General features: G+C 39.9%; 1 protein-coding gene across 1 annotated transcript in view; it reads right to left on the bottom strand.

Annotated features, from left to right (window-relative positions):
• Positions 1–25,889, bottom strand: part of MYO16 (myosin XVI) — a 607,071-nt gene that overhangs the window by 292,339 nt on the left and 288,843 nt on the right. The window contains exons 14-19 of the mRNA XM_058438173.1: positions 24,689–24,842; positions 23,740–24,074; positions 23,479–23,525; positions 22,100–22,205; positions 11,995–12,112; positions 2,952–3,099 (exon numbers count right to left, since the gene is read on the bottom strand). Of these exons, the coding sequence (XP_058294156.1) occupies positions 2,952–3,099; positions 11,995–12,112; positions 22,100–22,205; positions 23,479–23,525; positions 23,740–24,074; positions 24,689–24,842 (908 nt within the window). The remainder of the gene's footprint in view (positions 1–2,951; positions 3,100–11,994; positions 12,113–22,099; positions 22,206–23,478; positions 23,526–23,739; positions 24,075–24,688; positions 24,843–25,889) is intronic.

Here is a 25,889-nt window from a genome sequence, read left to right as displayed (position 1 = left end):
CTCATAAAGTCACCCCTGACTGTTTGACTTTCTAAATAGCCTAAGTGACTCCAAACTCGTTTTTGCAAAGAGAAATGAATGTCAGAATTGAAGCTCAATACAGAAATCCTTGTTTTCTCCCACACACTCACACACTTCAACAGACTCATCCAAACCACAGATCAAGAAGTTAAATTGTTTATTTAAATTATAGATTAGATTATTCCCTTTTCTTCATCAGTGGCCATACGTCTGCAATGCCAGGCACATACCCACGTGCACACACATGCACACACACAGACACACACATAGACACAGATGCACTCTAAGCTACGTATCTGCTTGAGGCTTTGAGCTATTGCTCCTTAGAAGGGATTGGGAGCAGAGAAACCCAAAACTCTTCTCTTCCTCACAGGCCATCTCTCAACATGCAATCCTAGAATCCAGTTAGGTGCTTCCCCCCAGGGTCAACATGTTCAGTTAGTGATGTTCAAGGTAGAAAATCACAAAGTTAATCTCAGGTGGTGGCTTTTGTCAATACTGCTGTTGCATAAAAGGTATTCACTTGAGTACAAGCTTCTTCGTGTCTCTGGCTTTGATTTCCTCCTTTATAATAGGAAGGGATTTGATTTAAAGTATTTCTAATGTCCTAGAAGCTTGGAATTTTTATATTTCTATCACTTTTGCCTGGGTTACCATACTTTAATATTAGCATTTTCTTCTAAACTTCTATTGTATTTTGCGAACAGAAAACCCTAAAATAGTCTTTCTTTGTAAATAAAACACAATTTTGATAAGGCCTTTTACACTTCTTGACTACTTTCTACCTACACAACATGACAAACCATATCCATAGCCCTGGATGTCTTCACTGAAATTTAATGATAGCAATTAGTAATGCGATTGTAAGTTAGGCCAATTCATTCTCTTCCCCGGAGCCCACCTGCACCATCACTCACCCCTCACAGCAGTGGCGGGACAGAGGTTGTCCTGTAATTTCTCCAAGCAGTTCTAGGAGTTCAGCCTCACACTGGCTCCATCACGCTGTACTCTCCTGTACCCTCTCTCCAGTACGCTCCTGACACTCCTGCCTCTCCACCTTGCTGTCTTAAAACCAGCAGGACTGGTTCTCTGACCACTCTTCTCCTCCCCAGCACCCTGGTTCCCTCCTAGCCTTGTCACGATGTAAATGGCACAATGACACCACGTGTTGCTCAGGCCACAGTCACAGGAATCATTCTTGATCTCTTTACCTCATATCCCTTGTTCAGTGCATCCTTCAATCCCGACCTTCCTACCTTCAGAGCATAACCCATGTTTTCCCATTCCTCATCGCCTGCACCACCATTACCACGAGTGCCATCACCACCTCCCCACCACCATACCAGGAATTTAGCTCTCTGCTTCCAGCTGGGAATACCGTAGGGACATCTCCACAGACGCAAGTCACCTTTAAAGTGAAAACCAATTATCTTGCATACTTAAAACCCCCAATCACTTCCAGACAACTCTGAAGGAAATCTAAATTTCTGAGCATGGCTGTTCTTTGCACGTTGTCTCTATTGTCCTCCCTCTTTCCCATACAACTCTAATCTCAGCTCCTGGCTTTCATGTTGTCCCTCAAACATTGAGTATGTTTCCTCAGGCCCCTTGTACACTTTCATCTCCCTTGGACACCACATCAGATCTGTGAATGGCCTTCTCTGGTGTCTCTACCACAGGTACCACCTGGTAGGAGGCTCTCGATTAACCCATCTAAAAGCAGGACACCCACCTGTTCCTCTGTTCCCCAACCCTGATTTATTTTTCATCATATCACCTCAACTATTACCAACCTGTTTATTAATGTCTCCCCAACAAGAATATAATGGCTTCAGATGGAGAAATAGCACAGCAAAGCAGAGAGAACTGGAGATATTTTTTTTTGCAGGCTTCAATCAGCCTCCTTGCGTACTCAAGAGGAGGGCTTGTTGGGGAAGTCCCCCCCCCACCAATTTGTTCTCTCAATACGCACTTGGCCTTAACCACTGTCTTGACTACATGCAGGTGAGTGAAGCAACCCTTCTGTGTGTGTGTGTGTGTGTATGTTTTCTCCTTGAGCATCCTGTATTTTTCTCACAAAAGTTCTCCTAAAATTGTGCAAACTCACACCATTCCTCTAGATCTAATAATAAACACCCAATAAGCCATAAATCAGGTATCAGCAGGTATCTGAAGTCACTCCACATGCCCTCAGAGTCTAGTTCCCACACCCCCCTGCCACTGAATTGAGTTTGGTTCAGAATCCAATTCTCTCTTGCAGTCTTCTCCCACCAACTTCTCATCTGAACGGGATTCATTTCCCATATCGCTTCTTGTTCTCACCCTAATGCAAATCTGGACCAATCCCTGTGACGGAGACACACTAAACCAGGCAGTTAGCAGAAGTGCAAACATTGAGAAAACATTCTTCACTCACTGTCTATACGGCCTGTCATTCCCATCATTCTCCTATGACCAAGGCATCCTAATTTTAACACAAGTGCTTTCTGCCTCCATTAAAGGAAATCAGCCCCTCAGGTTATGTGTGCTGTGCATCTTAATCCATGATGTACCTTCATCCAACACCAATGAGTAATCATACTTACTCAAATAATATTACCCATGATCTCAAAACAGGACCATGGATTAGGAATGCATAACTAATGTTATAGCCAAAATACTTACAAGGAGTACAGGAGTTTATATATGCACAAGTTTTTTTTCTGACCTGAAAACTAGGAAAATATAAGTTTGTTCTCACACACACAACTTCACCCATTCAATAAACAGTTGGAACCTTGTTATGTGGATGGTTTCAACCTAACAGTATCCAACAGTTATCTTTTACTCACCATTTTGTCTCTGAAAAGTAAGAAGATAATTTAAGACTACCAAATTGCAATCACAATTTGAAGGCGCAGCTTTTAGATACAAAATACTTAGTTACTCACCGGTGTGCACATAAATTATTAAGATGAAGTCCATATTTTTCTTCAGCAGATAACCCATCCATCAACAAGTAGAAAATGAGAAAATTGCTCTGGCCAAGAGGTTGTGAAACAAGTCTGGATTTCTCTAGCAAATATGTATAAATTCTGGCTGGTTGGGAAAAGAAAAGTGATTCTGTTAAATGGCAGTATTCATTTTCATAAATTAACACATATTAATTAATTGCAAGAGTACACGGACTGTTAATTTCTCCCTTTCCCATCTATTTACATTTTATTTTATTGTCTTTTTGCATGAGCTATGACTTTCAATATGATGCTGAAAAGACATGGTTTAAGGGGACATCCTTCCTTGTCCCATATGCAACAAAGAACTTGGTGCATAAATGTAATCTGAAAGAAGATTTGCTCTTGTCTGTAACGAAGTCTTTGAAATAAGCTTTGGAATCTTTCTTATTAATATCCCACTGTTTGAGAGTCCCGGCAATGTTGATATGATGGATATTAACTTACACTGTTCAAAAAGTGCTCCACTAAAGGCACTGACAAGCATTCCCAGCAACTAGATCAGAATTATATATAGCCACACTATGAAGGCCCAGGGAGACAGACAGACCATGGTCCCTCACTGCCAGAAACACTGGAGGAAACCCACTGCAGCAAAGGAAAATGCAATTTGAATTCACACAGATATAGTTTAATATACAGAATGTATTTGAGGATGAGGTGGATGAGGTGTCCGGAAAGTAACACATGTCCAGTGTGAACAGTGTGTAGTCACCTTCTCCTTTTATTCTCACCACACATGTGTGGTAATAGGACTACTATCTAATCTTTATTTAGTCCTCTATTTTCAAAACTTTACAAAATAAAATAAAATATAACCCAATGCGTAAATACAAGGTGTTGAAATTTATTTGATAGTAGTTGATTAACAATGCCAAAAAGATGCAATGTGGTAATCACAGCCTCAATTTTGCTTTACATATGAAGATCAACAATTCAGAAGCTGGCATTTGTCAAAATTACGACTGTATGTTTGGCATGCTACAAATTTCATTGTTTCTGGAGCATTTAAAATATTAATATAGGTTTATATTTATCATTATGAATAATCAGATTATGTATTTCAATTATATTTTTATTTATTTATGTATTTATTGAGACACAGTCTCACTCTGTTGCCCAGGCTAGAGTGCAGTGGCATGATCTTGGCTCACTGTAACCTCTGCCTCTCTGGTTCAAGTGATGCTCCCGCCTCAGCCTCCTGAGTAGCTGGGACCACAGGTGTGTGCCACCACACTGGCTAATTTTTGTATTTTTAGTAGAGACGGGCTTTTGCCATATTGGCCAGGCTGGTCTTGAACTCCTGACCTCAAGTGATCTGCCCACCTCGGCCTCCCAGGAATTACAGTGGTTAGCCACCAAGCCAGACCTGTATTTCAATTTTAAATGCAAATGTGAATTATTACAGTTTTCCTCTTTGAAGTAAGAATCCATTATCAGTATTATTTGGGTGAGGGGTGTTAAAGAATGGCAGCTCTTAGAAAGGCAAATAAATGGTTGTAATTATCTCATACATTTGAACTTAAAAAAAATCTCATGTAATGAATTTGCTAAGAATTATTCTAAAGTCCAGCCACTAAAAACAAAAATGTGATGTCTCCCAATTTAATTGTCTGCAGCAAATCTGTTCTCACAACTAGAACCACTATTTACAGTGCCTTCCAATGCATTTAGTAAGTGGTCAATTTAGCTAATCAGATATCAGAGTTTTAAAAATTTCAAAATTAATATCCCTTAGTATGAAAAGTTGTCTAAAGAGACAACTTTGGGAAAAGTTGCCAAGAGTGCATAAAGAACAGGTCTTTCAAAATATCCCTTTCACTGGTGACAGTAAAGCCCAAAGGTGATGGTAAAATTAGAACAGGGGTGCTGTGGAGCCCTGAATTAGCAATAAACCTCAGTGGATGAGCATGTGTGCTTGAATGTGTGTGCACAGGTCTCCATGAGAATCAATTAGGTGGCAATTTCAAGTTAAGTTTTAAGTATTTTTTTCTTTTTTTCCCCCTTAAATTCTTTGCTGAAAATATTTTCTGTTTAATAATAATAACATTCATCTTGAATTAATTTACTACTCAAGAGGATATATTTAAAAGACATTTTAAATAAAATTATCTTCCATTTTTTCCTAGCCTTTAGGCATGAAATATCAGATGAGAAGGGAGAACGAACTAATCATCTTGCTACCATTCTTGGAGAAATGGTTGGCTAACCCCCACCTATCCCAGCCAATATGCAAGCTCTGCTTGAAGCAGTATTCAAAACTAATCAAATTCCACATCATGGAGTCACTTCAATACGTTTCATCTAAATTCAAAAACAGTGTAATTATTAATCAACCTGGTTAGCTCATCTCCAGCAGTGAATAAAATTGCTGTGGATTAGCGGAATTCTGATCAGCAGGGTTTCAAAATATGTACACATCTTGAGTGAGCTTTTAGATGGAAGCAAACACGAGACAGCCCAAAATTCAAATTGCCATGAAACTCTAATATTCTTTCAAATGGAGAAATGCAGACTTTCTGTTCTGTCTGAAATGAAGTGGTAAAAATGGAAGGAGTATGATGGGCTTCTAAGTTAAAAAGGTTTCAGGATGCATTCATGTAAGTGTTCATACACAGAAAGAAACATTCTACTAACCGAGCTCTTGACTTCTCAAGACTTCTATGTTTTAAAAGCTCTTTTATGTCAGAAATACTTTTGACTAGAAACATGCTTATAATTCTCTACAAGTGTCCACATATTCATATATGCATTTCAAAAAGTTTTGGTGTTGAAAAATATATATGTTTGCAGATTACATGTAACATAAAATGCAAAGTATTTCATAGGGCTATACAGCTTTTGTTCATTATATAAAAAAAAAGTGGCGGAAATAAACTTCCCTCTTTCAAGAAAGAAAAATTCCTGCCTTTGTTCTTCCCATTGACTTCCGGAAACTTCCAACACCCACTCTCACCGTGTCTCACCCACCTAGTTATGGGTACATGACCACGTAGGGCCTGTTTCCAGAAAGTACTGTCATGCCTTCAATTAGCAAGCACCAAAAACATACTATCAACGAATTAGGATAGCCAAATATTTTCTCTTTCACACCTATGCATTTCTTTCCATCTCATTATTCATGATCAGGGTGGTCATCACTTTGGTGGTATAACCTAAGTGCAAGTGCCTCCCACAGGAGTCAAATGGACGGACCCTGCTCTGGAGTCTGATGCTGCCAATCCCCGCAGCCCTCTGGGCTTCATTTTTCCTATCTGTAATATGAAGAAGAAAAGACGCAAAGGTCCCAAGGTCCCTCTGGACTCCAAGAGGAAGGTGCTACCACTTAAAGCACCTACCGTGTACCACACACTATTCCAGTGTCCTTCTAACATTGCCTCGTTTAAATTATGTTGCAGGCCTTTTCACATTTAAGCCCAACTGTCTTGTCTCCTAAGCCCAGGCTGTTTGCAATAAAGGATGCTGCTCTTCACATAAGATCAACTACAGCATTTCAAAACTTTTAAAAGAATGTCCTGCTAAGTATATAATTCTAAGACTAATTGATGATGGTAACAAAGATGATTATTCATCTGTTATTATGCATCTATTTAACATCAGGATTTGGGGAAAAAAACACAACGCAAAGGCCTTAATATATTTTCCATTTCATTTGCAGTAACTTTAAGGTTTAAATTTCCTAAACAGAACACATAGCCTGGCTATATTTACTGGAAGATATTTTCTATTGTTAGAAAATTTCAATTTCAACTTAAATACCCTTGGATACCTCCAGGGCACAAACATCAAAAGGCAAGTATTCTTGACATTCCTCAGGGGGACTCTAGACCTCCCTCCCTTTTGAGTTCCTCCCACTTATTTCTGGGAAAGGGAGAATCTAAGACTTGAAATAAAAGTGAAAGAAAAAGAAAACAGTGAGTGATTTAAAGAGCAGTGTTAACCTACTGAATATGCATAGGAACGCTAAGAGTTTGGGGTGACGGCTATCCCCCTTGGACAGAAGAAGAAAATGAGGCATGGAAGATCCAGTGAGCTGCCCAAGGCCAGTGGGCACAAAGTAAACAAGCCAGGACTCAACCCCAGGCCTTGTGGCTCGTAAGGACTACAGAGGGAACTCAGAGCTTAGAATCAAGCCAACATCTGCCTTTTGAGCTTGCCGAATGCATTGCTGATGGTGATGAATTTGGCCCTCTGCACATTCTGGGTGCAGTTAAAAGCATGGCCTTATGGACTCTCAATGTCTTCCAGTCCTTTACAAGTAAGCTCTTGAGGAAAGTGTAAGAAAAGAAAAGTAAGCTCTTGAGGAAAGTGTAAGAAAAGAAAACAGTATCATCAAAAGAAACCACCCCCTAACCCACAGTAGCCATATGAGGCCATAAAATACTGTATTTCCTGGAAGGTGGTGATCTTCTAAAAGTCCTTCAACCTGTTTTTGGTGAACAGAATTCTCTTCAATAATGAATATTCCAGAAGAGGAGATCATTTTCTTGTTTGAGAACTTATCTGGTCAATAGCTAAGATTTACCTTGGATAAACAGAATGACTCCGTTTTGAATATCTAGCTGCTAAGTGAGATTTGGGACATGGCTGGTCCTATGCTCTTTTCACAAGCCCCCTCAGCCAAATAAGATTCATGAAGATGCACTAAGGACGGTGTTCTTGGCACCCCTTTATTAGCACTGGCTCCTTTGCAGAGGCAGCCCGATTAAACCATGAATAGCTCCATCATGATACTAGAAATAGTCAACTTCAAAAGTGGTTTATTTCCAATTACATGAAAAGCAGCTGAAAGGAACACAGGGGACCATGGAGTCTGGTCCCCTAATTTTATAGCCGGGTAAAGAGAATCAGTGACATTCACCTATTCACCTGAGTTTACAAACCAATGGCCAACCTGCAATTCGATCTAGAAGGCCCTTTTCCATGTGCCCAGCTACCTCGCATGAAGATGGTTTTACAACTTGATTTGTTGCTCCCAGAAAACAGGTGACTTGCAAATAAATTAGAAAAAGAAAGAGCTAATTAAAAATGTTGCTATCACGTATTTTTGAAGATCGAAAAAAATAAAGTGATTATTTGATAAGAACGAAGACAGTATATTATTTTACTTTATCTGCATATGTTTGGTGAGACAGTTTTGTGTACTATATAAAAAACTGCATACACTCTAAAGTGAATGAAAACTTTATAGTTTTGTACCCTTAAAAGACAAGGAATGATCTTGTGCAGAAGAGAAAGAACTGTCATTCCCTTTCCAGGAACAGGCCCTAAGTGGTCATGTACCCATAAGGAGATGGATGCAACAGGATGAGGGTGGGTGTTGGAGGTTTCTGGAAGTCACTGGGAAGGACAAGGGCAGGAACTTTTCTTTCTTGAGGGAGAAGAAAGTTTATTTCCCCCACTTATTTTTTCATAATGAACAAAAACTGTATAGCCCTACAAAATACTTCATTGCATATTATGTTACATTCAATTTGTAAACACATATTTTCAGGACCAAAACTTTTTGGAAAACATACATGAATATGCCACTAATATCATAAATTGACTTGTATGTCACACAATGTAAACCTCTTTGCATGCTCAGATGAAAAATACCAATTGGTAGGGATTCAGGCAATGATATTAGCAAATTACCTCAAGTCTCAAATAAAAGGTACTGTATGGCTAAAACTAAGTCATTGTTGGCGAAGTTTTCCTTTTACTTATACAGTAACTTTTTATAAACTTGTCTGTGTGGTGACAGTACGATGTTTTATAAGTCACTCAATCCTGAGGGAGAGTGACACTTACACCGGCGAACCTCAATAATTATATTCTAAAATAAATAATCAGATCGGGGAAAATACTGGACTAGAAGCCAGAGTAGAATGTTATTTAAAAATTACATTTTCCCCCAAACAAGAAACAGTCCTTACTTATCTATAGTCCATGTTTCATAAAGCTGAGCGTGGTATTTTTTACATTATTATTTGTGGTTACATCTCTGAAGAAAGATTTGACATTAAATTATAAAAGTGTAACTAACAGCAACAATGAAAGTAACAGCATCTAGCAACCTTCAAGTTAGTATGATACTCACTGTCCAATAAAATGGTAACAACTATTTCATCAATGCTGGTAATTTAAAGAAAAACAATCTACCATAAAGTATAAACTTAATCTGTAATCAACACTTATTTGACCTGGTTTGAGGTAGAGTAGCCTCACTCCAATTTGATTAACTATTTTAGTGAACATTTACAATTCAGAATGCTTTTACAGGGGACTGACTTGAATGCCTCAGCTCTCTTTACAATGTATGTGAAGTAGTTTATGTGTTTTTTTTTTTCTTTTATAAAGAGTCTTGGCAGCAGATGGAATTATTTAAAAGTATCACTAACGTATAACGAAAGTATCATTTACTGATAGCTCCTTAAAGTGTTCAGTGCCTATTTTTTTGAGCAGTGATGATTTTGTTCTTAAACTGAAAATCATTTTAAAGTAAAAATTCATACAATAGATCTCCATTACTCTTTGTTGCAGGATGGATTTTGTCCTACAAAAAAACATATATACATATTGAAGTCTTCCTCCTTAATACCTTGGAATGAAACCTTCTTTGGGAATAGCATCAATGCAGAGATACAGTAGTCACCCCTTATCTTCAGTTGATACATTCTAAGATCCCCAGTGGAACCCTGAAACTGAGGATACTACCAAACCCTGTATACATGATGTTTTTCCTATACATACACATCTATGATAAAATTTAACTTATAAATTTGGCACAGCAAGAAATTAACACAGCAACTAATAATGCAATAGAACAATTATAACAATATGCTGTTCACAATTCCAGGGCTGGGGGATTGTTTCCTACCATGGATCTTAGCAACCTCAGCATACAATTTGTTTTCTTTCCTTATTAAGTTGAGAACTTTCACCTTCTCATTAAAAGGAAGCTGAGGCCGTTATTAAGTAAAATAAGAGTTACTTGAACACAAGCACCAGGAAACTGGCACCATCTGATAACTGAGAGAGCTTCTAAGTGATTAACAGGTGGGTAGCGGAGACATCGTGGATACACTGAACAAAGGGGTGATTCACCTCCCAGCCTGGATGGAGCTGAAGGGCAGGAGATTTCATCACGTTACTCGGAATAACACGCAATTGAAAACTTGTGAACTGTTTATTTTGAGAATTTTCTATTTAAAATTTTTGGGCCGCAGTTGAACTCCGGTAACTGAAAGCATGGAAAGCAAAACCTTAGTTTAGGGTGAAACTACTATAGTCAAGTTACCATAAGGTCATACTGGAGTAGGGTGTGTCCTAATCCAAGGTGACCAGTGTCCTTTGGAGAAGAGAATAGGCACAGGGAGAAGGTCATCAGTCAATAGAGGCAGAGACTGGAGCAATGCATCTCCAAGCCAAGGAACACTAAAGATGAGCAGCAACCATCAGAGCTAGGAATGGGCAGGGGAGGTCCCCCCAGAGAAGTCAAGAGCTGGTGCGTCTACAGACACCCGAATTCTAGACTTCTAACCTCCAGGACTGTGAGACAATTAATTTCTGTTGTTTCCAGCCACCACATTGGTGTTCATTTGCTACTGCATTTGCATTTAACCTTGTAACTTCAACATCTAAACATCTAAAAACATCTTTTCTTTCTTTTATTTATTTATTTATTTATTTATTTTTGAGAGGGAGTTTCGCTCTCGTTGTCCAGGCTGGAGTGCAATAGTGTGATCTCTCCTCACGGCAACCTCCGCCTCCTGGGTTCAAACGATTCTCCCGTCTCAGCCTCTCGAGTAGCTGGGATTACAGGCATGCGCCACCACACCTGGATAATTTTGTATTTTTAGTAGAGACGGGGTTTCTCTATGTTGGTCAGGCTGGTCTCAAACTCCTGACCTCAGGAAATCCACCCACCTCGGCCTCCCAAAGTGCTGGGATTTCAGGCGTGAGCCACAATGCCAGGCTCATACTGTTTTTTATGCATGTTATTTATCACATTTCATTAGTAGAAATCTGATTCTGACATAGACCTGCTGCAAAATACAATGTTTTTGTTTCTAGAATACGGTCAAAACTAACTTTTTTTTTCCTGAAGGGAAAATACGGTAACTTTAAAAAGCCAAAGAAAATTAAGCTCTTTCAGAAATCTTTTATAATAACTGGCAAATGTTTATGTGCTGACAGCTGTTGTAAAAGTTTTTAAAAATATTCGATTACTTCAAGTATATCAAAAATTCCACCTACAGTTGTATTTATATTATTAATTTGCATTAATAATCTGTTTTAATTGGAAAGATGTAAAATCCTAGGTGAATTCTAAATCAGCTGAATTTTAAATAAGGAGTTTTCATAAAATATACTTTAAGTATTTAAATCAAATACGAAACAGTGTCTGTTTGGGTTTAGTTTGGCAATTATTTTGATGTTTAGATTTAATTCAATCATTTAACTATATGGATTCAGTTTTATTTCAAATAGATTTCAATGTGTATTATGTGAAGAAATTATATATAATACTAAGGTATTATTTATTTAATTAAAGTATTTGAGTTTGTTTCCATGTTCAGCAAGGATAATTCAGCTATGTTCGGTTTGGGTTTGGTTTCTCATTATATAGCCTATACAAAAATCATCTTGAAAAGGTCCAGCTTGCATTTGAGAATATTTTGTAATTCACAATAACTTCAGCACTTATCACCTGATATCCCAGGTATGTATACACACACACACACACACACACACACACACACACACACACACACACTCACACCCTCAACTGAGTGCCTGAGTATTGATCCCTTTTCTAATGTAATACAAACTTTCCAGAAGTATCTTAAGCTGTTTACAGACACGGTCATGAAGAAGAACAGGTTTTCTCTCCCAGCATTGCTTCATACATGGTGTCTCCATCGCGTGCCTGTGTGTGACGTGGCCGCACGCTGGCTCGGCACAGGAAATCCACATTGTCAAATACTGCACTTACCTCCAGTTAGCTGTCGTTTCCTCTCACAGAACTGCAGTTCGAAATACTTGATGAAGCAACTGGACAAATCATTAAGTGTGGTCTTGGCATGTCCAAAGGCTTCTAAGATGCACATGACCTGTGGGAGAGGAGAATATTTTACTGAGCTGCTCATATTTTAAAAAATAAAATTGATGAGTAATAGCGACGATGCAGCGAATAATACTTCTTAGTCTGAAAGTTTCTATCCTGCTCATATAATGCTATATTGAATTTTTAAGACTCCTTTTTCCTCAAAGGCAAGCCACTAGCATCCTATGTCTCAAATTGTGGCTACTGTTCATGAAGCAATAATAGACAGATTGCTTCACGACACTGCACTCTCCCTGTACATAAGAGAAGGAAAGCCATTCTCTTCACACACAGCCCCAAGCTTAACAAATGTTATCGAGATTTCAAACCTGAATAGAACAGTAAAATAGCGTTTGCATTTTGGAAGGGAAGGAGTCATTTGAATTAATACAAGCAAAAGCCAGAATTTATTTTACAATAATACATTTATTTAAACATCGGCATAGAACATTCCTTTGAATACTTATTTACTTTCCACTCATCCTCTTTTCAACCCTGACCCCCATTTATCCTCCCTGTACTGTGCTTTTGCCTCACACCAACTATTCTCTCCCACAGGGCAGCGGTGAAACTCCCAGCTGAGCTGCCGTGCCACCTTCTATCGCTGCCCTGTGCTTTGTTGCAGACTGGCAAGTTTGTGGCTTTGCAATGCTATGATAAAGCTCCTCAGGCCAACCCTGGGGGCTGAAATTCTTCCTTGACATGTTTCCTTGAGCATTAAGAGTAGAATAAAAGTCACTGCTTCTTCATCAATTGACTCTGCCTGTGAAGGTGATGGGGACCAAGCAATTCTCCAAAATGTATGAAAATCTGGAGGGTTCAAGGGTGTCTCTTGCATGACAGTTACGTTCCATGCGGTTTCTGCATCAGCCACAGGAGGGAGTGCAATAACACCTTATTGATACATGGACTGTGTTCCTGTTCCCTAGTGTTTCTAATAGTGTTTTTTGATAACACTATCCTATTTTTTTTTAAGTGCTTTGATCCCACTTTTATTTTTTATTTTATTTTTTGAGACAGATTCTCACTCTGTCATCCAGGCTGGAGTGCAGTCATGCGATCTCAGCTCACTGCAGTGGTGTGATCTCGGCTTACTGCAATCTCTACCTCCTGGATTCAAGCAATTCTCCTGCCTCAGCCTCTGGAGTAGCTGGGATTACAGGGGCATGCCGCTACGCCCAGCTAATTTTTGTATTTTTAGTAGTAGAGACAGGGTTTCGCCATGTTGGCCAGGCTGGTCTCAAACTCCTGACCTCAGGTGATCCGCCCACCTCGGCCTCCCAAAGTGCTGGGATTACAGGCATGAGCCACCGCGCGTGGCCGCTTTGATCCCACTTTTAAATTTCCTGGCATCTGCTACATTAAGGTGTTGAATTAACCTGTAAGTATTTTATATTGTGAAAGATTATAAAATAGTTTGACGCTAACCACAAATTAAAAAATGCTACAAGTTGTAATAGTGAAGTATGTTAAAACTTCTGTTAGAAGTTTGAATTTTGGAGACAAACATATATTAATTCCTTACAAAAACTTTATGGTTTAGGTCTATATATAATAACCTAATTTTAAAGATGATAAAAGTAAATTGATAGCAGTGATGATAGCAATGTTTTCTGGAAAAAAAATGAAATAGTACTTAGTAACTGTTCGTTTTTGTATTTCATATTTCATAATATGAAATATGTAGTGATATACATACTGTGAAAATAAGAGCATTATGATAGCACATTTTAAATATTAATAATATTAAACAATTATTTTAAAAGTCATAAAATAGGATAATCTTTAAAAATATTTTGCTTCTAGTTATTCTGGTGTTGTGTCTGATAAGTAATGTTTTGATTATTCTTGGAAAAAGGACATGACAGGTAACTAATAACTTGTTCCCCAAACAGTCAATATAGGGAAATGGTTAAACGCATGTGCCTGGGAGTGAGAAGGAGTTACCCCCACACCCCAACACTGCTAATGAGAAATTATGTAGCACGGAGGAGGTCCCCTGAATTCCTCAAACCTCATTTTCCTTAATTCTCACGCAGGAATAACTCCTTCAGTGTTTGTCAGTGTCCGCTGTGTAAAGCACTCAGCTTTATGTCTGGCACAGACAAAACATTCAGCAAATAACAACAGTGAATTTTACTTCTGTGAACAGCAATAGACAACGTTCCTGCCATGCTCACTATGTGCCAGGCAGTGTTCTAACGGGTGATGTGTCTGTGCATGTGTGTTCTCTGTTAACTCTCGGGACCAGTGTATATTTTACACTGCTTTACAGAAAAAAGGATATAGACCAAGTAGTTTTCCCAAGGCTCAAAGGTTGTCAGCAATGAAGCTGGGAGTTGAACCCAGGTGAGCTGGCTTTCAGAATCACACACTTAACCACTGCACTATGCCGTAATTAGTGCTGAAATACCAATAGAGACATAGAAGGCATGAAATGAATATAAAACCACAACTACTTAACAAAATGTAAATACCCCATGGCATTCTTTCACTGTACGTTGTCGTCCACGAGTCAATATTAAAATGCTAAATAAACTGTTCAATAACCAGTTTTTTTATCTTTAATTAGCCACTTGGCCAATAGGTGGCACTAAATAAATGTATTAAGAGAAATACTGAGCGAAACAAAACTGGCATTATTCCGCTGCTCACCTTGATTTCAAAAACAATAATGACAATTTTGCACAGTAACAAAATTTAAATAAAAATATAAATAAAGAAAATTAAATATATATATATTTTCCTCAATATTTACTTATTCAAATTTTATTGACTTTTTTTTTCTATTTATAATGTATGGTATTTTTTCTATAAATTTATGTCCCTATAAGTTGTGGACTATTATGGTAGGAATTAATCTACTGTATTTTCTAAAAGGAAAAACTTATGGCATCCTCTATAAAAAATATTAACTAGCCGGGCGCGGTGGCTCACGCTTGTAATCCCAGCACTTTGGGAGGCCGAGGCGGGCGGATCACGAGGTCAGGAGATCGAGACCACGGTGAAACCCCGTCTCTACTAAAAATACAAAAAATTAGCCGGGCGTGGTGGCGGGCGCCTGTAGTCCCAGCTACTCGGAGAGGCTGAGGCAGGAGAATGGCGTGAACCCGGGAGGCGGACCTTGCAGTGAGCCGAAATCGCGCCACTAAAAAAAAAAAAAAAAAAAAAAAAAAAAAAAATTAACTCAATCGGTATCAGCCCATCACTCTGCTCTCTGAAAGCTATTGCATAGTGAATGCTTATTTAAGTGATTTCAACGGAATTGAATATTCTTAAAGTTGAAATTCATTTGGACCAGAGTTGGTGAAGGTTCCAGGTAGTTTCTTCCTGAAACATGACTTTTCTGCTCCAATAAATTTAATGTCATGGAAAATCCCCTGCTTCCAATGTTTGAAATTCAAATGCAGGGGTTAGAAACAAAACAGCCCTTCCTAACTGCTCTTAGCTGCTCTGAAACTCAATGGGAGAACAAAGCCATGTCTGTGGTGATCGGGTTCCATCCATCTACCCAGTGGGTAAAGTGCACTTGAAGCACAGGACAAAGGCAGGTGAGCTCATGGAGGCTTTTAAGATGGGCCAAATGAGGTGTAAGACTGACAAGTATTTCAGTCACGTCTCATAAGAATAAGGGTTTGACCTGCATATAATCGCCAAAAGTCACGCCTGGACCTCAATGCTGCACTTTCTCACTTCCTAGTTGTTACCAACTAAATCTTCCTCTTTCCCTCTCTTCTCCCAAAACCTCCTTCAGGGAGAGTACTGTGTGCTGTGACAGTGTGAAACTTACAGTTTCCACCCAAACCCTTTCATTTTGGGTTCTCTGGCTTCCCATACTCCACTGAGATGGCCATCTTTAATTTTAACAATGATGCCATTATTGTCAACCACAGGAACACCTTCTCTACTCCTCAGTGTCTGCACAGTACTACACTGAAGACCACCCCAATACATCCTGACTGACATGGTTTGGCTCTGTGTCCCCACCCAAATCTCGAGTCGAATTGTAATCCCCACATGTCCAAGGAGAGACCTGGTGGGGGGTGATTGAATCATGGGGGCAGTTTTCCCCATGCTGTTCTCATGATCATGAGGGCATTCTCATGAGATCTATGGTTTAAAACTGGCAGTTTCCCCTGCGCATGCTCTCTCTCCTGCCATCATGTAAGACGTGCCTTGCTTCTTTCTTCTTCACCTCCTGCCATGACTGTAAGTTTCCTGAGGCTTCCCCAGCCATGCAGAACTGTGAGTCAATTAAACTTCCTTTTTTTTTTTTTTAAATAAATTTCCTAGTCTCACGTAGTATCTTTATGACAGTATGAGAACAGACTAGTACACTGACTTTTATTTCTCTATCATTCTTTTACTACACATTATTTGGTAACTGCTAATCCAAATGACCTCCAATGAGTATTTTCCTAGGATTCAAGGCAAAATCGTCTCCTTTACAATGAACCAGGCTCTCTCAGTGGAATGGACAGTTTGTGTGCTTGCTACACACCTGATCCCACCTGCCAGCACTCCCCATGTTGGTCCGTGTGATATTCCAGAGTGGAGTCTCACAACCAAATATGGCTAAACCGTGTCTCTCATCAGCTCATTGTCCTCTCCTCCTATGGCCACCTACTGAACTTTCCTTTCATCTTATCCTGACCTTCAAACTTTCTACTAGATAGCTCCATAGATCAAGGCTGTTCAAGGATGTTCTTTTCTACTCATTTCCTTAATCAGATTTTCCTTTCAGGAAGTATAGGAAGTGCTCACTTATTATCATCAATAGGTTCTTGGAAATTTCTACTTTAAGCAAAACAACGTTCCTTCTAATGCAACCAATTTTATCACAGACTAATTGATATAAACAAGAGTTCTTACAGCAGACAGGAAATAGTTTTGCTTAAAGTCACAGTTTCCAAGAACCCATCAATGACATTGTGAAGATTTATTGTACTGGTTGGTCTCTTAAATATACTTAATTTCACGAAACCCTCTAATTTTATAAGGATTTACAGTAAATTAAAAAATGTATTCAATGCTTGTATTTAATTCCTGTACATATACTCGGATGATTTACAGATATGATGGCTGATGATTTTCATGAACATCGTGGACACTGAATGATATTCATATGGATAATAATTCAAAGGGAAACAATAAAACCATAGCTGATATGGAATTTAAATATTGGGCAAAATTTGGACTACAGGCCCCCCCACCCGGCTAATTTTTTTGTATTTTATAGAGACGGGGTTTCATCCGGTCTCGACTCTCAACCTCATCCCCCCTGGGATTACAAGCGTGAGCCACCGCGCCCGGCCTGGGCAATATTTTTTTATGAGACCAGAAGTCATTTATTTACAACATTTTTTATTTGTCATGAGGAGTGAATAAAACACACAAGTTAACTAGAATTAGTTTTACTTGAAATATGCACTGATATTATAATCTGGACTCCCAGATGCTAATTGATTTGGAAGGGTTATATCTACCTGATCCAAAGGAATGCATTTTAGAATGTATTCGTTTGAACTAAAATTTAAAGCCAATTTACATAAGGTAGTAGAGAATGCAATGTAGAAATTATACAGCCTGCTGTCTCCCAAATGATCATTTTAATAGATGATTGTTTATAATTTAGAGGGGAAACTATTGTTCCTTGTTATTATGATTAAATCATCAGTTTCTGTTATTTCTGTTAGTTAACTTGAGGCTATTTTATAACCATGTTGTTTTACACATACTCTAACTCTTAAGTGTCAGTTGTTAAGATATTAACGTATTGGAACAAAGAAGATAGGCTATGATATTTTCCCAAGTTGACTCTCAATGTTAAATTATTTTGAGCGGGGGACAGATGCAGTGGCTCACGCCTGTAATCCCAGCACTTTGGAAGGCCGAGGCGGGTAGATCACTTGAGGTCAGGAGTTCGAGACCAGCCTGGCCAACATGGTGAAACCCCCATCTCTATTAAAAAATACAAAAATTAGGCAGGTGTGGTGCCACACACACACCTGTAATCCCAGCTACTTGGGAGGCTGAGGCAGGAGAATTGTTTGAACCTAGGAGATGGAGATTGCAGTGAGCCGAGATCACACCACTGCACTCCAGCCTGGGCGACAGAGCAAGACTCTATTTCAAAAAAAAAAAATTATTTTGAGCTTGCTGTAGAATTATGCAGATGCTCAATACAGTATGAGCTTAATAAATGGTTATAAATTAAAGTCATTAATGAACACACATGATACCACAGATATTCAAAAAACTAATTAATTATGCATTCTTTTTAAAGAGAAAAGTCTACAGAATCAGACATAAGCTTAGGGATCTATTAGAGCAGAATAAATTTTAAAATTACTTATAATTCGCAAGTATAAAATATGCAAAATAATACTAATTTATTAATTAAAAATCAGTTATTCTCATTTCTAAATGAGGAATCAGATACTATAAATTTCCAGAACACGCCAACTAACCGCCACCATGGTAGAAATCACTCTACACTGTAGCAGCCAGATAAAAAAGCAGGTGACACAGAAACAAACGCAAATAGCACAATAATCGTTGTGCAGTATATTTCCATATTTTTAACTTTTGAACCTTTAGATGGCATTGATTTAGGAAACGATATAAGTGCAGCTGTCTTGCACGAATATAATCAGACACTTTTAAATATAAAATTATGACTGAAATGCAGGTATCCTTCTGTAAATGTGTGTACGACCAGACACATGTCAGCATCAGAGGCACCTCAGTGGAAATTTCACACTGCGTCAATATCACACTTGAAATAAGTGCCAATAGAAACTTTTGTACTATTGTAACATGGCCTATGATGTGTATATGCATTATTTTTTGTCAAGGCAATGATATAGCACATATGTACGTTATTTCTTGAATGTTATAAATAGAATATTGATTTATTTATAGAAAATCTTATGTTCTGTTAGTGTATATGTGGAATTGAACACGATTTTCCATATATGCATTTAGTGTTCTCTTGACCTGCGAGATAATAAGATTTTTTTTTTTAACAAATGTGTCTTTCCTACAATGGAAAGAAAAATAAAAGGTTGTATAAAAAGGAAGAGAGGTAGAAAAATCCCACTATCTAACAAAAGCAGGGCAGGTAAGACAAATTGAAGAAAATGTCAATGTTAGTTCTATAAATCACATATAAGGACACACACACAGGCCAAATGTACAGCCTCCTGATGACATACAAACGGGTTGTCCACAGTAAATGTATTTGATAATGTAAAGTTAACTAAGGAACTTAACTTAGGAAACTGGGGGTGATTAAATGTTTCTCCGATACCGTCACAATACTTATTTCAGTTTATTCCCCACATAGAAACTTATTTCCGTTTATTCCCCCACTTATTTCAGTTTATTTATTCCCCACATAGAAACTGAGCTCCTACCAGGCTGTTGAGACAGCAGCTCTGAATTCCAGGGACAGGCACTGGGTAGCCCTTTATATTAATGGATGCTTGTGGAGTGAGAAAGCAAATGAATGAGACTGCACGGGCCAGGCTGAGAGGGATACATGCTCAAAGGTGGCTTCAACATAGAGTAAGAGGAAGCGGATACAGTGTTCTAAGATTAGACAAGAAAATAAAGACGACAACAAACATAACATTGCCAGAAAGAATGCCAGGCCATGCCGATTTACTGGCGTTGATGTAAAGGGAACAGAGACTCCCTCAAGGGCTTTGAGCAAAGGAGTCTCTGGTGATACAGGCTGATGGCAGTTCACCAGCATCAACTCTCCTCTTCTTCCATGTACCGGTTGAAGTGAATACATGGCTGCCTAGTTAGCAATGAGTCCTAACTAGACAGCAGCATGACTAAGTTCAAGCCCATAACTGTGATGAGAAGACAGGTAGCCCCTCTGCACGTGATGAGAAGACAGGTAGCCCCTCTGCACGTGATGAGCCTTCTCCCTGGACTGGGGCTTGCTGCTCCCTAACTCTGAGCAGGTGAGAAAGTGTCTGGGGAGCGACAGGGCCTGGGCCCTACCTGACCCTGGGGAGCAGAGCTCCCAACCATGGCCTGCCACAGGGACATGCACTACAGGACGGCCAAGAATGGAAAAAGAAAGAGAGCAACTTAGAACAGTCTCAAAGATAATGCCATGTGAGAAGATGACTCCACAGCAGCAATGACTGTGGGCCTGAAGGAAACTGGACAGACTAAAGAGCTAGGAGCGATAGGATATTCAGAATGTGTTGGAAATAGAGAAACTTAGTACGATGCAGTGGTTCACGCCTGTAATCCCAGCACTTTGGGAGGCTGAGGCAGGTGAATCACTTGAGCCCAGCAGTTCGAGACCAGCTTGGGAAACACGGGAGACCCAGTCTCCACAAGAAAAAAAAAAATACAAAAATTAGCTAGGCATAGAGACACATGCCTGTGGTCCCAGCTACTTGCAAAGATGAGGTGGGAGGATCGCTTGAGCCCAGGAAGTTGAGGCTGAGGTGAGTGGTGATCGTATCACTGCACTCCAGCCTGGGTGACAGAGCGAGACCCTGTCTCAAAAATAAATAACAGTAAATAAATAAATAAAAATAAAAAAGGAAGACTTCAATTTTGGCCACATCTTTGCAGTACACTGTGGCATGTCCAGGAAGTTCGTTGGACAGGCAGGTCTGCATCTTAAGAGTGAGAGGCAGTGTGGAGATTAGGGTCGGGAGCTGCTGGTGTACCCATGGCACTGAGTCATGATGATCAGCATAAGCAAGGGTGGAGTATCCTCTAAAATAATATTTTATTTCAACCTTAGGACAATCATCAAGAACTTCCAGGCATCTGGAGTGATTTCCAAAAGAAATCTAGACATGGAGAGGGTTCCATCTCTAGGTAGAGGCCCCTAGAGAGCAGACTGGTGATTTCCATTCTTTTGGATTGGTTATTGGTTCCTGTCCTCTCTGTTCCCCCTACTGTTAGCCGTTCCTCCCAGTGGCCTTTCAATGTCTTCTTCTGATCTGCTATGGTCTGAACAAACCTTTAAATGAAACTTGCTAGAACTATGTATAAACAACAGAATCAGTCTATGGATAAGCACCTGTGGTGGCCTCCTTGAGTAAAATTTCTGAGTTTGATTGTGTGGGATGTTTTTAGCTTTATCTTAGCTGCTAACAGGTCTCTCTGCTTCCTCCTTGAATCACGGTGATATTTTAGAATGATGAATTAGTGGGACAGTTAACACTGCGAATGTTTCCGAATAGAGTTTAAAATCTGTTTCGGCCCCAAAAGTGCATGGCCTGCCCATCAAAGTCTTTAAGGCTAACTATTGCCAATTCCTTCAGATACACTGAAGATTTATTATCAGCCCCCAGTGATCCCTCACGATAATTTCATTTCTGGCCAGCTCCCCAAAATGTCCTAACACACCAAAGTGCACTTTCTCTTTTCTTTTATTTTCTTTTTTGAGACAGAGTTTTGCTCTTGTCCAGCTGGAGTGCAGTGGTGTGATCTCGGCTCACCGCAACCTCTGCCTCCTGGGGTCAAGCAATTCTCCTGCCTCAGCCTCCTGAGTAGCTGGGATTACAGGCACCAGCCACCACTCCTGGCTAATTTTTGTATTTTTAGTAGAGACGAGGTTTCACAATGTTGGCCAGGCTGATCTCGAACTCCTGACCTCAGGTGATTCACATGCCTCGGCCTCCCAAAGTGCTGGGATTACAGTCGTGAGCCCTGCGCCCAGCCTCAAAGTGCACTTTCTTTGTGAACAACAACATCTACCTATATTACGTGTTTTAGATCCAACTATTCAGAGCAAATACAAAAAGAAAGTATATACAAAATATTTTAAATACGTAAAATAAATAAATGTTCACTTGAACAATATTAATTTGAACCCAAGCTCAATAATTTTTTATTATTTCCGCAAATTTTGACCCCCTTGTGTCTATTATGATGTCCCCTCCTGTATCGTAAATGACAATTGGCTGAACATCTTCATTCACGTATTTGCCAACCCAAACAAAAAACTTACATGTTTGAATCTGGAATCCAGTGTGGCCCTGCTGGAGCCAGCCCTGCAGGTGAGGTGTCTTATGATTTGTTTGCTGGCTTCAGACTTTCCTGATCCCCTTTCTCCACTAAGGAAAACAGAGAGGAAAAACGTAAGTTTGAAGGAACTTTGCTTCAAAGCTTGTTCCTTTGTTCCTTTGAAGCTACTTTGAAGGAACAAGTAAAAAAATTAACCGGAGATATTTTTCAGACACAGAAATGAGGAGGGAATGGCACGTCAACTTGCAATGAGTTTGTGGTCTCCGTTCACACTTCAATTTGATTCATTTGTCTGAAATACACAGTATATGTTTACTGTGTCATGTCCCTGATGGTGTTTCAGATGCTGGCATTACAAATGAATATGACCCAAGTTCTGCCATTCAGTATCTCACAGGGTAGGACCACCTAGTGTAGGTGAATTATGCCAGAAAGGTGTCAGGCTGAGAAGACATAACCAACTTGACTCAGCTTAGCAAGTCAACATAAAGTGAGGCGATCCCGTGACCGCACGCTGTGTTGAGACATGCAGGCTCACACTTGGCCTTGGGAAAACCGTTCATGCTTCATGGGCCTTACAGGAAAGACGTCACCTCTTCTGTGGAAAAGCTGTGACATCTTTCTGAGCATTCCTTCTCTGTTCTTTGAAATGAACATTAAGTGCCTAGCTACAAAAACTAAGGCAGTAAGGTCTTCAGATGTGGATCTGTCATTCAGCAGATCCTAAACCTGACCTGGTTAGGTTTCCTTTTCAGCTTGCTTTCGGTTCTGATGTTCTCTAGTTTGCATTTTTCTTTAATCTAGGAATGATCACTGAACTTTTATTTATAATGGCATCACTTTTGATACATCCCAGGCATACTTCATTAACTCACCCAATTTTTATAAATGGTCAATATTATATTCCTGACGCTAGATGATACAGGATTAACATAAAATTCCGATATAATAGTTACTATTTCAAAGTGACCTGATCTACAATACACTTATTACTTCACCCAGATGAAAAATTCATAAAAACAGCCTTTACTTATTTGGTAACCAGAAAAACTTTTTAAAGCCCTTTTATAAGTGCTTCCTTGGTTTTCTGCCTGGAAACATCTCTTTTAACAAAGTTGATTAACAGTGTTTGCCAGAAAAGAAGTAAGTTGAAACTTAATTATTTTCTTGAAGTGTCCAGTCGTTAATGGATGCGTCCACTCACTTGGGCAGACTTTTGAACTACTGGGGCCTAAGAGTATCAACAAATGAGGTATTAAGTTAACATTAGAAAACAAAATGAAATATTATCTGGTCTGGTACTGAGTTTTGGGACATCCATTCCAGGACTACTTGCGTTTTGATTGCTAAATCTTAAATTACCCTTTGTACGTGCTCGTTTTGGGACACAATCGACACTCAATAATGATCTGTAAACAACTTATTAAGTTGAATTTCAAATGGCTAATTTTATCATATTCGTAAAAATGGAGAAAGCATGCATCTTAGCCCACACAATCAAGGATGTGGCAGAACTGCATGAAAGCACACACAGTTTTGAAAGAAGAAAGAGAATCACTAAAATAGTAAGTCCTAGTAACCAGAGATTTGCTCTTCAATTCTGTATATCAGGACTAGCGATACCGAAAGGAGTTCTCCAGCTCGTTTCAGGCAGACAGTCAGGGAAGGGTCCCCTGAGAACCTCCGACCCGCCCCACAAGTGCTTACGTCAGATGTTTTGTGCAGATAAGGGAACTTGCACAGGGGGCTTGCCCACACAAGCCTGCGGTGGAAAAGTCCTTCCTTAACACACGGGCAGCAAGGGAAATAAATCAACAGCGAGCAGCTCGTCTTAGCATGCGCACTGGAAGGACGGAGGCGGAGCCGCCAGGAGTTTGCGCCGTAAGCTCTGCTGGTATTCGACTGAGAAGGGGGCACCAGGAACCCTGCTTCAGGACCCCTCTCTGCTGAGAGCTTCCCTTTCGCGTAATAAATTCTACTCCACTCACTCTCTCGTGTCCGCACGCCTCATTTTTCCAGGTCGTGAGGCAAGAACCCAGACCTAGCTGAGCTAAGAAGCAAAATCCTGCATCAACACCTTCTTGAAACTTGAATGAAAAGATTTTTTTTTTTTTCAAAATAAGGGGTTGGTACAGGGAATCATTAACTTTAAAAAATGACCCAAAGGAGGGCCGGGCCCGGTGGCTCACACCTGTAATCCTAGCACTTTGAGAGGCCGAGGCGGGCGGATCACAAGGTCAGGAGATCCAGACTATCCTGGTTAACACGATGAAACCCCGTCTCTACTAAAAATACAAAAAATTAGCTGGGTGTGATGGCAGGTGCCTGTAGTCCCAGCTATTCGGGAAGCTGAGGCAGGAGAATGGCGTGAACCCGGGAGGCGGAGCTTGCAGTGAGCTGAGATCGCGCCACTGCACTCCAGCCTGGGGGACAGGGCGAGACTCGAGACTCCATCTCAAAAAAAAAAAAAAAAAAATGACCCAAAGGAAAACTAGTTCTGCAGAATATATACTGGATAAAAAGTTCCATGAGCAAATACATGTCAAAACTGTTGGGTTAAGCTAAGACAAACGGGGTTCTTCACTGAGAAAACTTGCTGGCCGCTGTGTGCTCTCTCCCAGGCGGACTCCCAAAGTGCAAGGGCCTGCTGGCTCTTTTCTCCCCTCAGAGCCTTGCTCAGGACCCACACTTTCAAACACTGACCTATAACAGCTGCAATGATCATCCTAGAATTAAGTGGAAGCACTCAAAATTTATGTAAATTCTAAAGAAATAAATAATACATAGAAATAATCTAGTCAAGGGTCTGGCACCCAGTAAATTCTCAATAAACATTAGTTGTTATTGTCAACAGTGTTATACACTCCCTATCTCACCAATTGACAGTGCTTTTTCTAAGCAACTTTTAAAAAGGTTTTCCCTATTTATCAAAGGAAGACCAGGAAACTAGACAGACAAAGCAGGTAAAAATAGGGTTGCCTGAGTCTAGAATGGGTGGAAGCCCCCATCTGTGTGCCTTTCTCATCCTTGAGTCTAGAATGAGTGGCCAGGTGCAGTAGCTCACACCTGTAATCCTAGCACTTTGGGAGGCCGAGGCAGGTGGATTGCCTGAGCTCAGGAGTTCGAGACCAGCCTGACCAACATGGTGACACCCCAACTCTACTAAAAATACAAAATTAGCTGGGCGTGGTGGCACATGCCTGTAATCCCAGCTACTCAGGAGGCTGAGGCAGGAGAATCACTTGAACCCAGGAGGCGGAGGCAGCAGTGAGCTGAGATCGTGCCATTGCACTTCAGCCTGGGCAACAAGAACAAAACTCCGTATCAAAAGAAAGAATGGGTGGAAGCCCCTGCCTCAGTGCCTTTCTCATCCTTGAGTCTAGAATGGGTTTCAAATTCAAATGAGTCTAGAATGGGTTTCAAATCCAAATGAGTCTAGAATGGGTTTCAAATTCAAAAAATATTTTGGGCCAAATGCAGTGGCCCATGTCTGTAATCCCAGCACTTTGAGAGGCTGTGACAAGAGGATCGCTTGAGCCCAGGAGTTTGAGATCAGCCTGGGCAATACAGTGAGATCTCATATCTACAAAAATTAAAAAATTAGCCAAGTGTGATGGCATGTGCCTGTAGTCCCAGCTACTTGGGAGTCTGAGGTGGGAGGATCACTTGAGCCTGGGAGGTTGGCTGTAGTGAGTTGTGATCATGCCACTAAATTCCGGCCTGGGCGACAGAGTGAGACCCTGTCACAAAAAAAAAAAAAAAAAAAAAAAAAA

This window comes from Hylobates moloch, unplaced genomic scaffold (genome assembly GCF_009828535.3).
Source record: "Hylobates moloch isolate HMO894 unplaced genomic scaffold, HMol_V3 SCAFFOLD_4, whole genome shotgun sequence".
Lineage (NCBI taxonomy): Eukaryota > Metazoa > Chordata > Mammalia > Primates > Hylobatidae > Hylobates > Hylobates moloch.
This window is presented reverse-complemented; position numbering and strand designations above follow the sequence as displayed.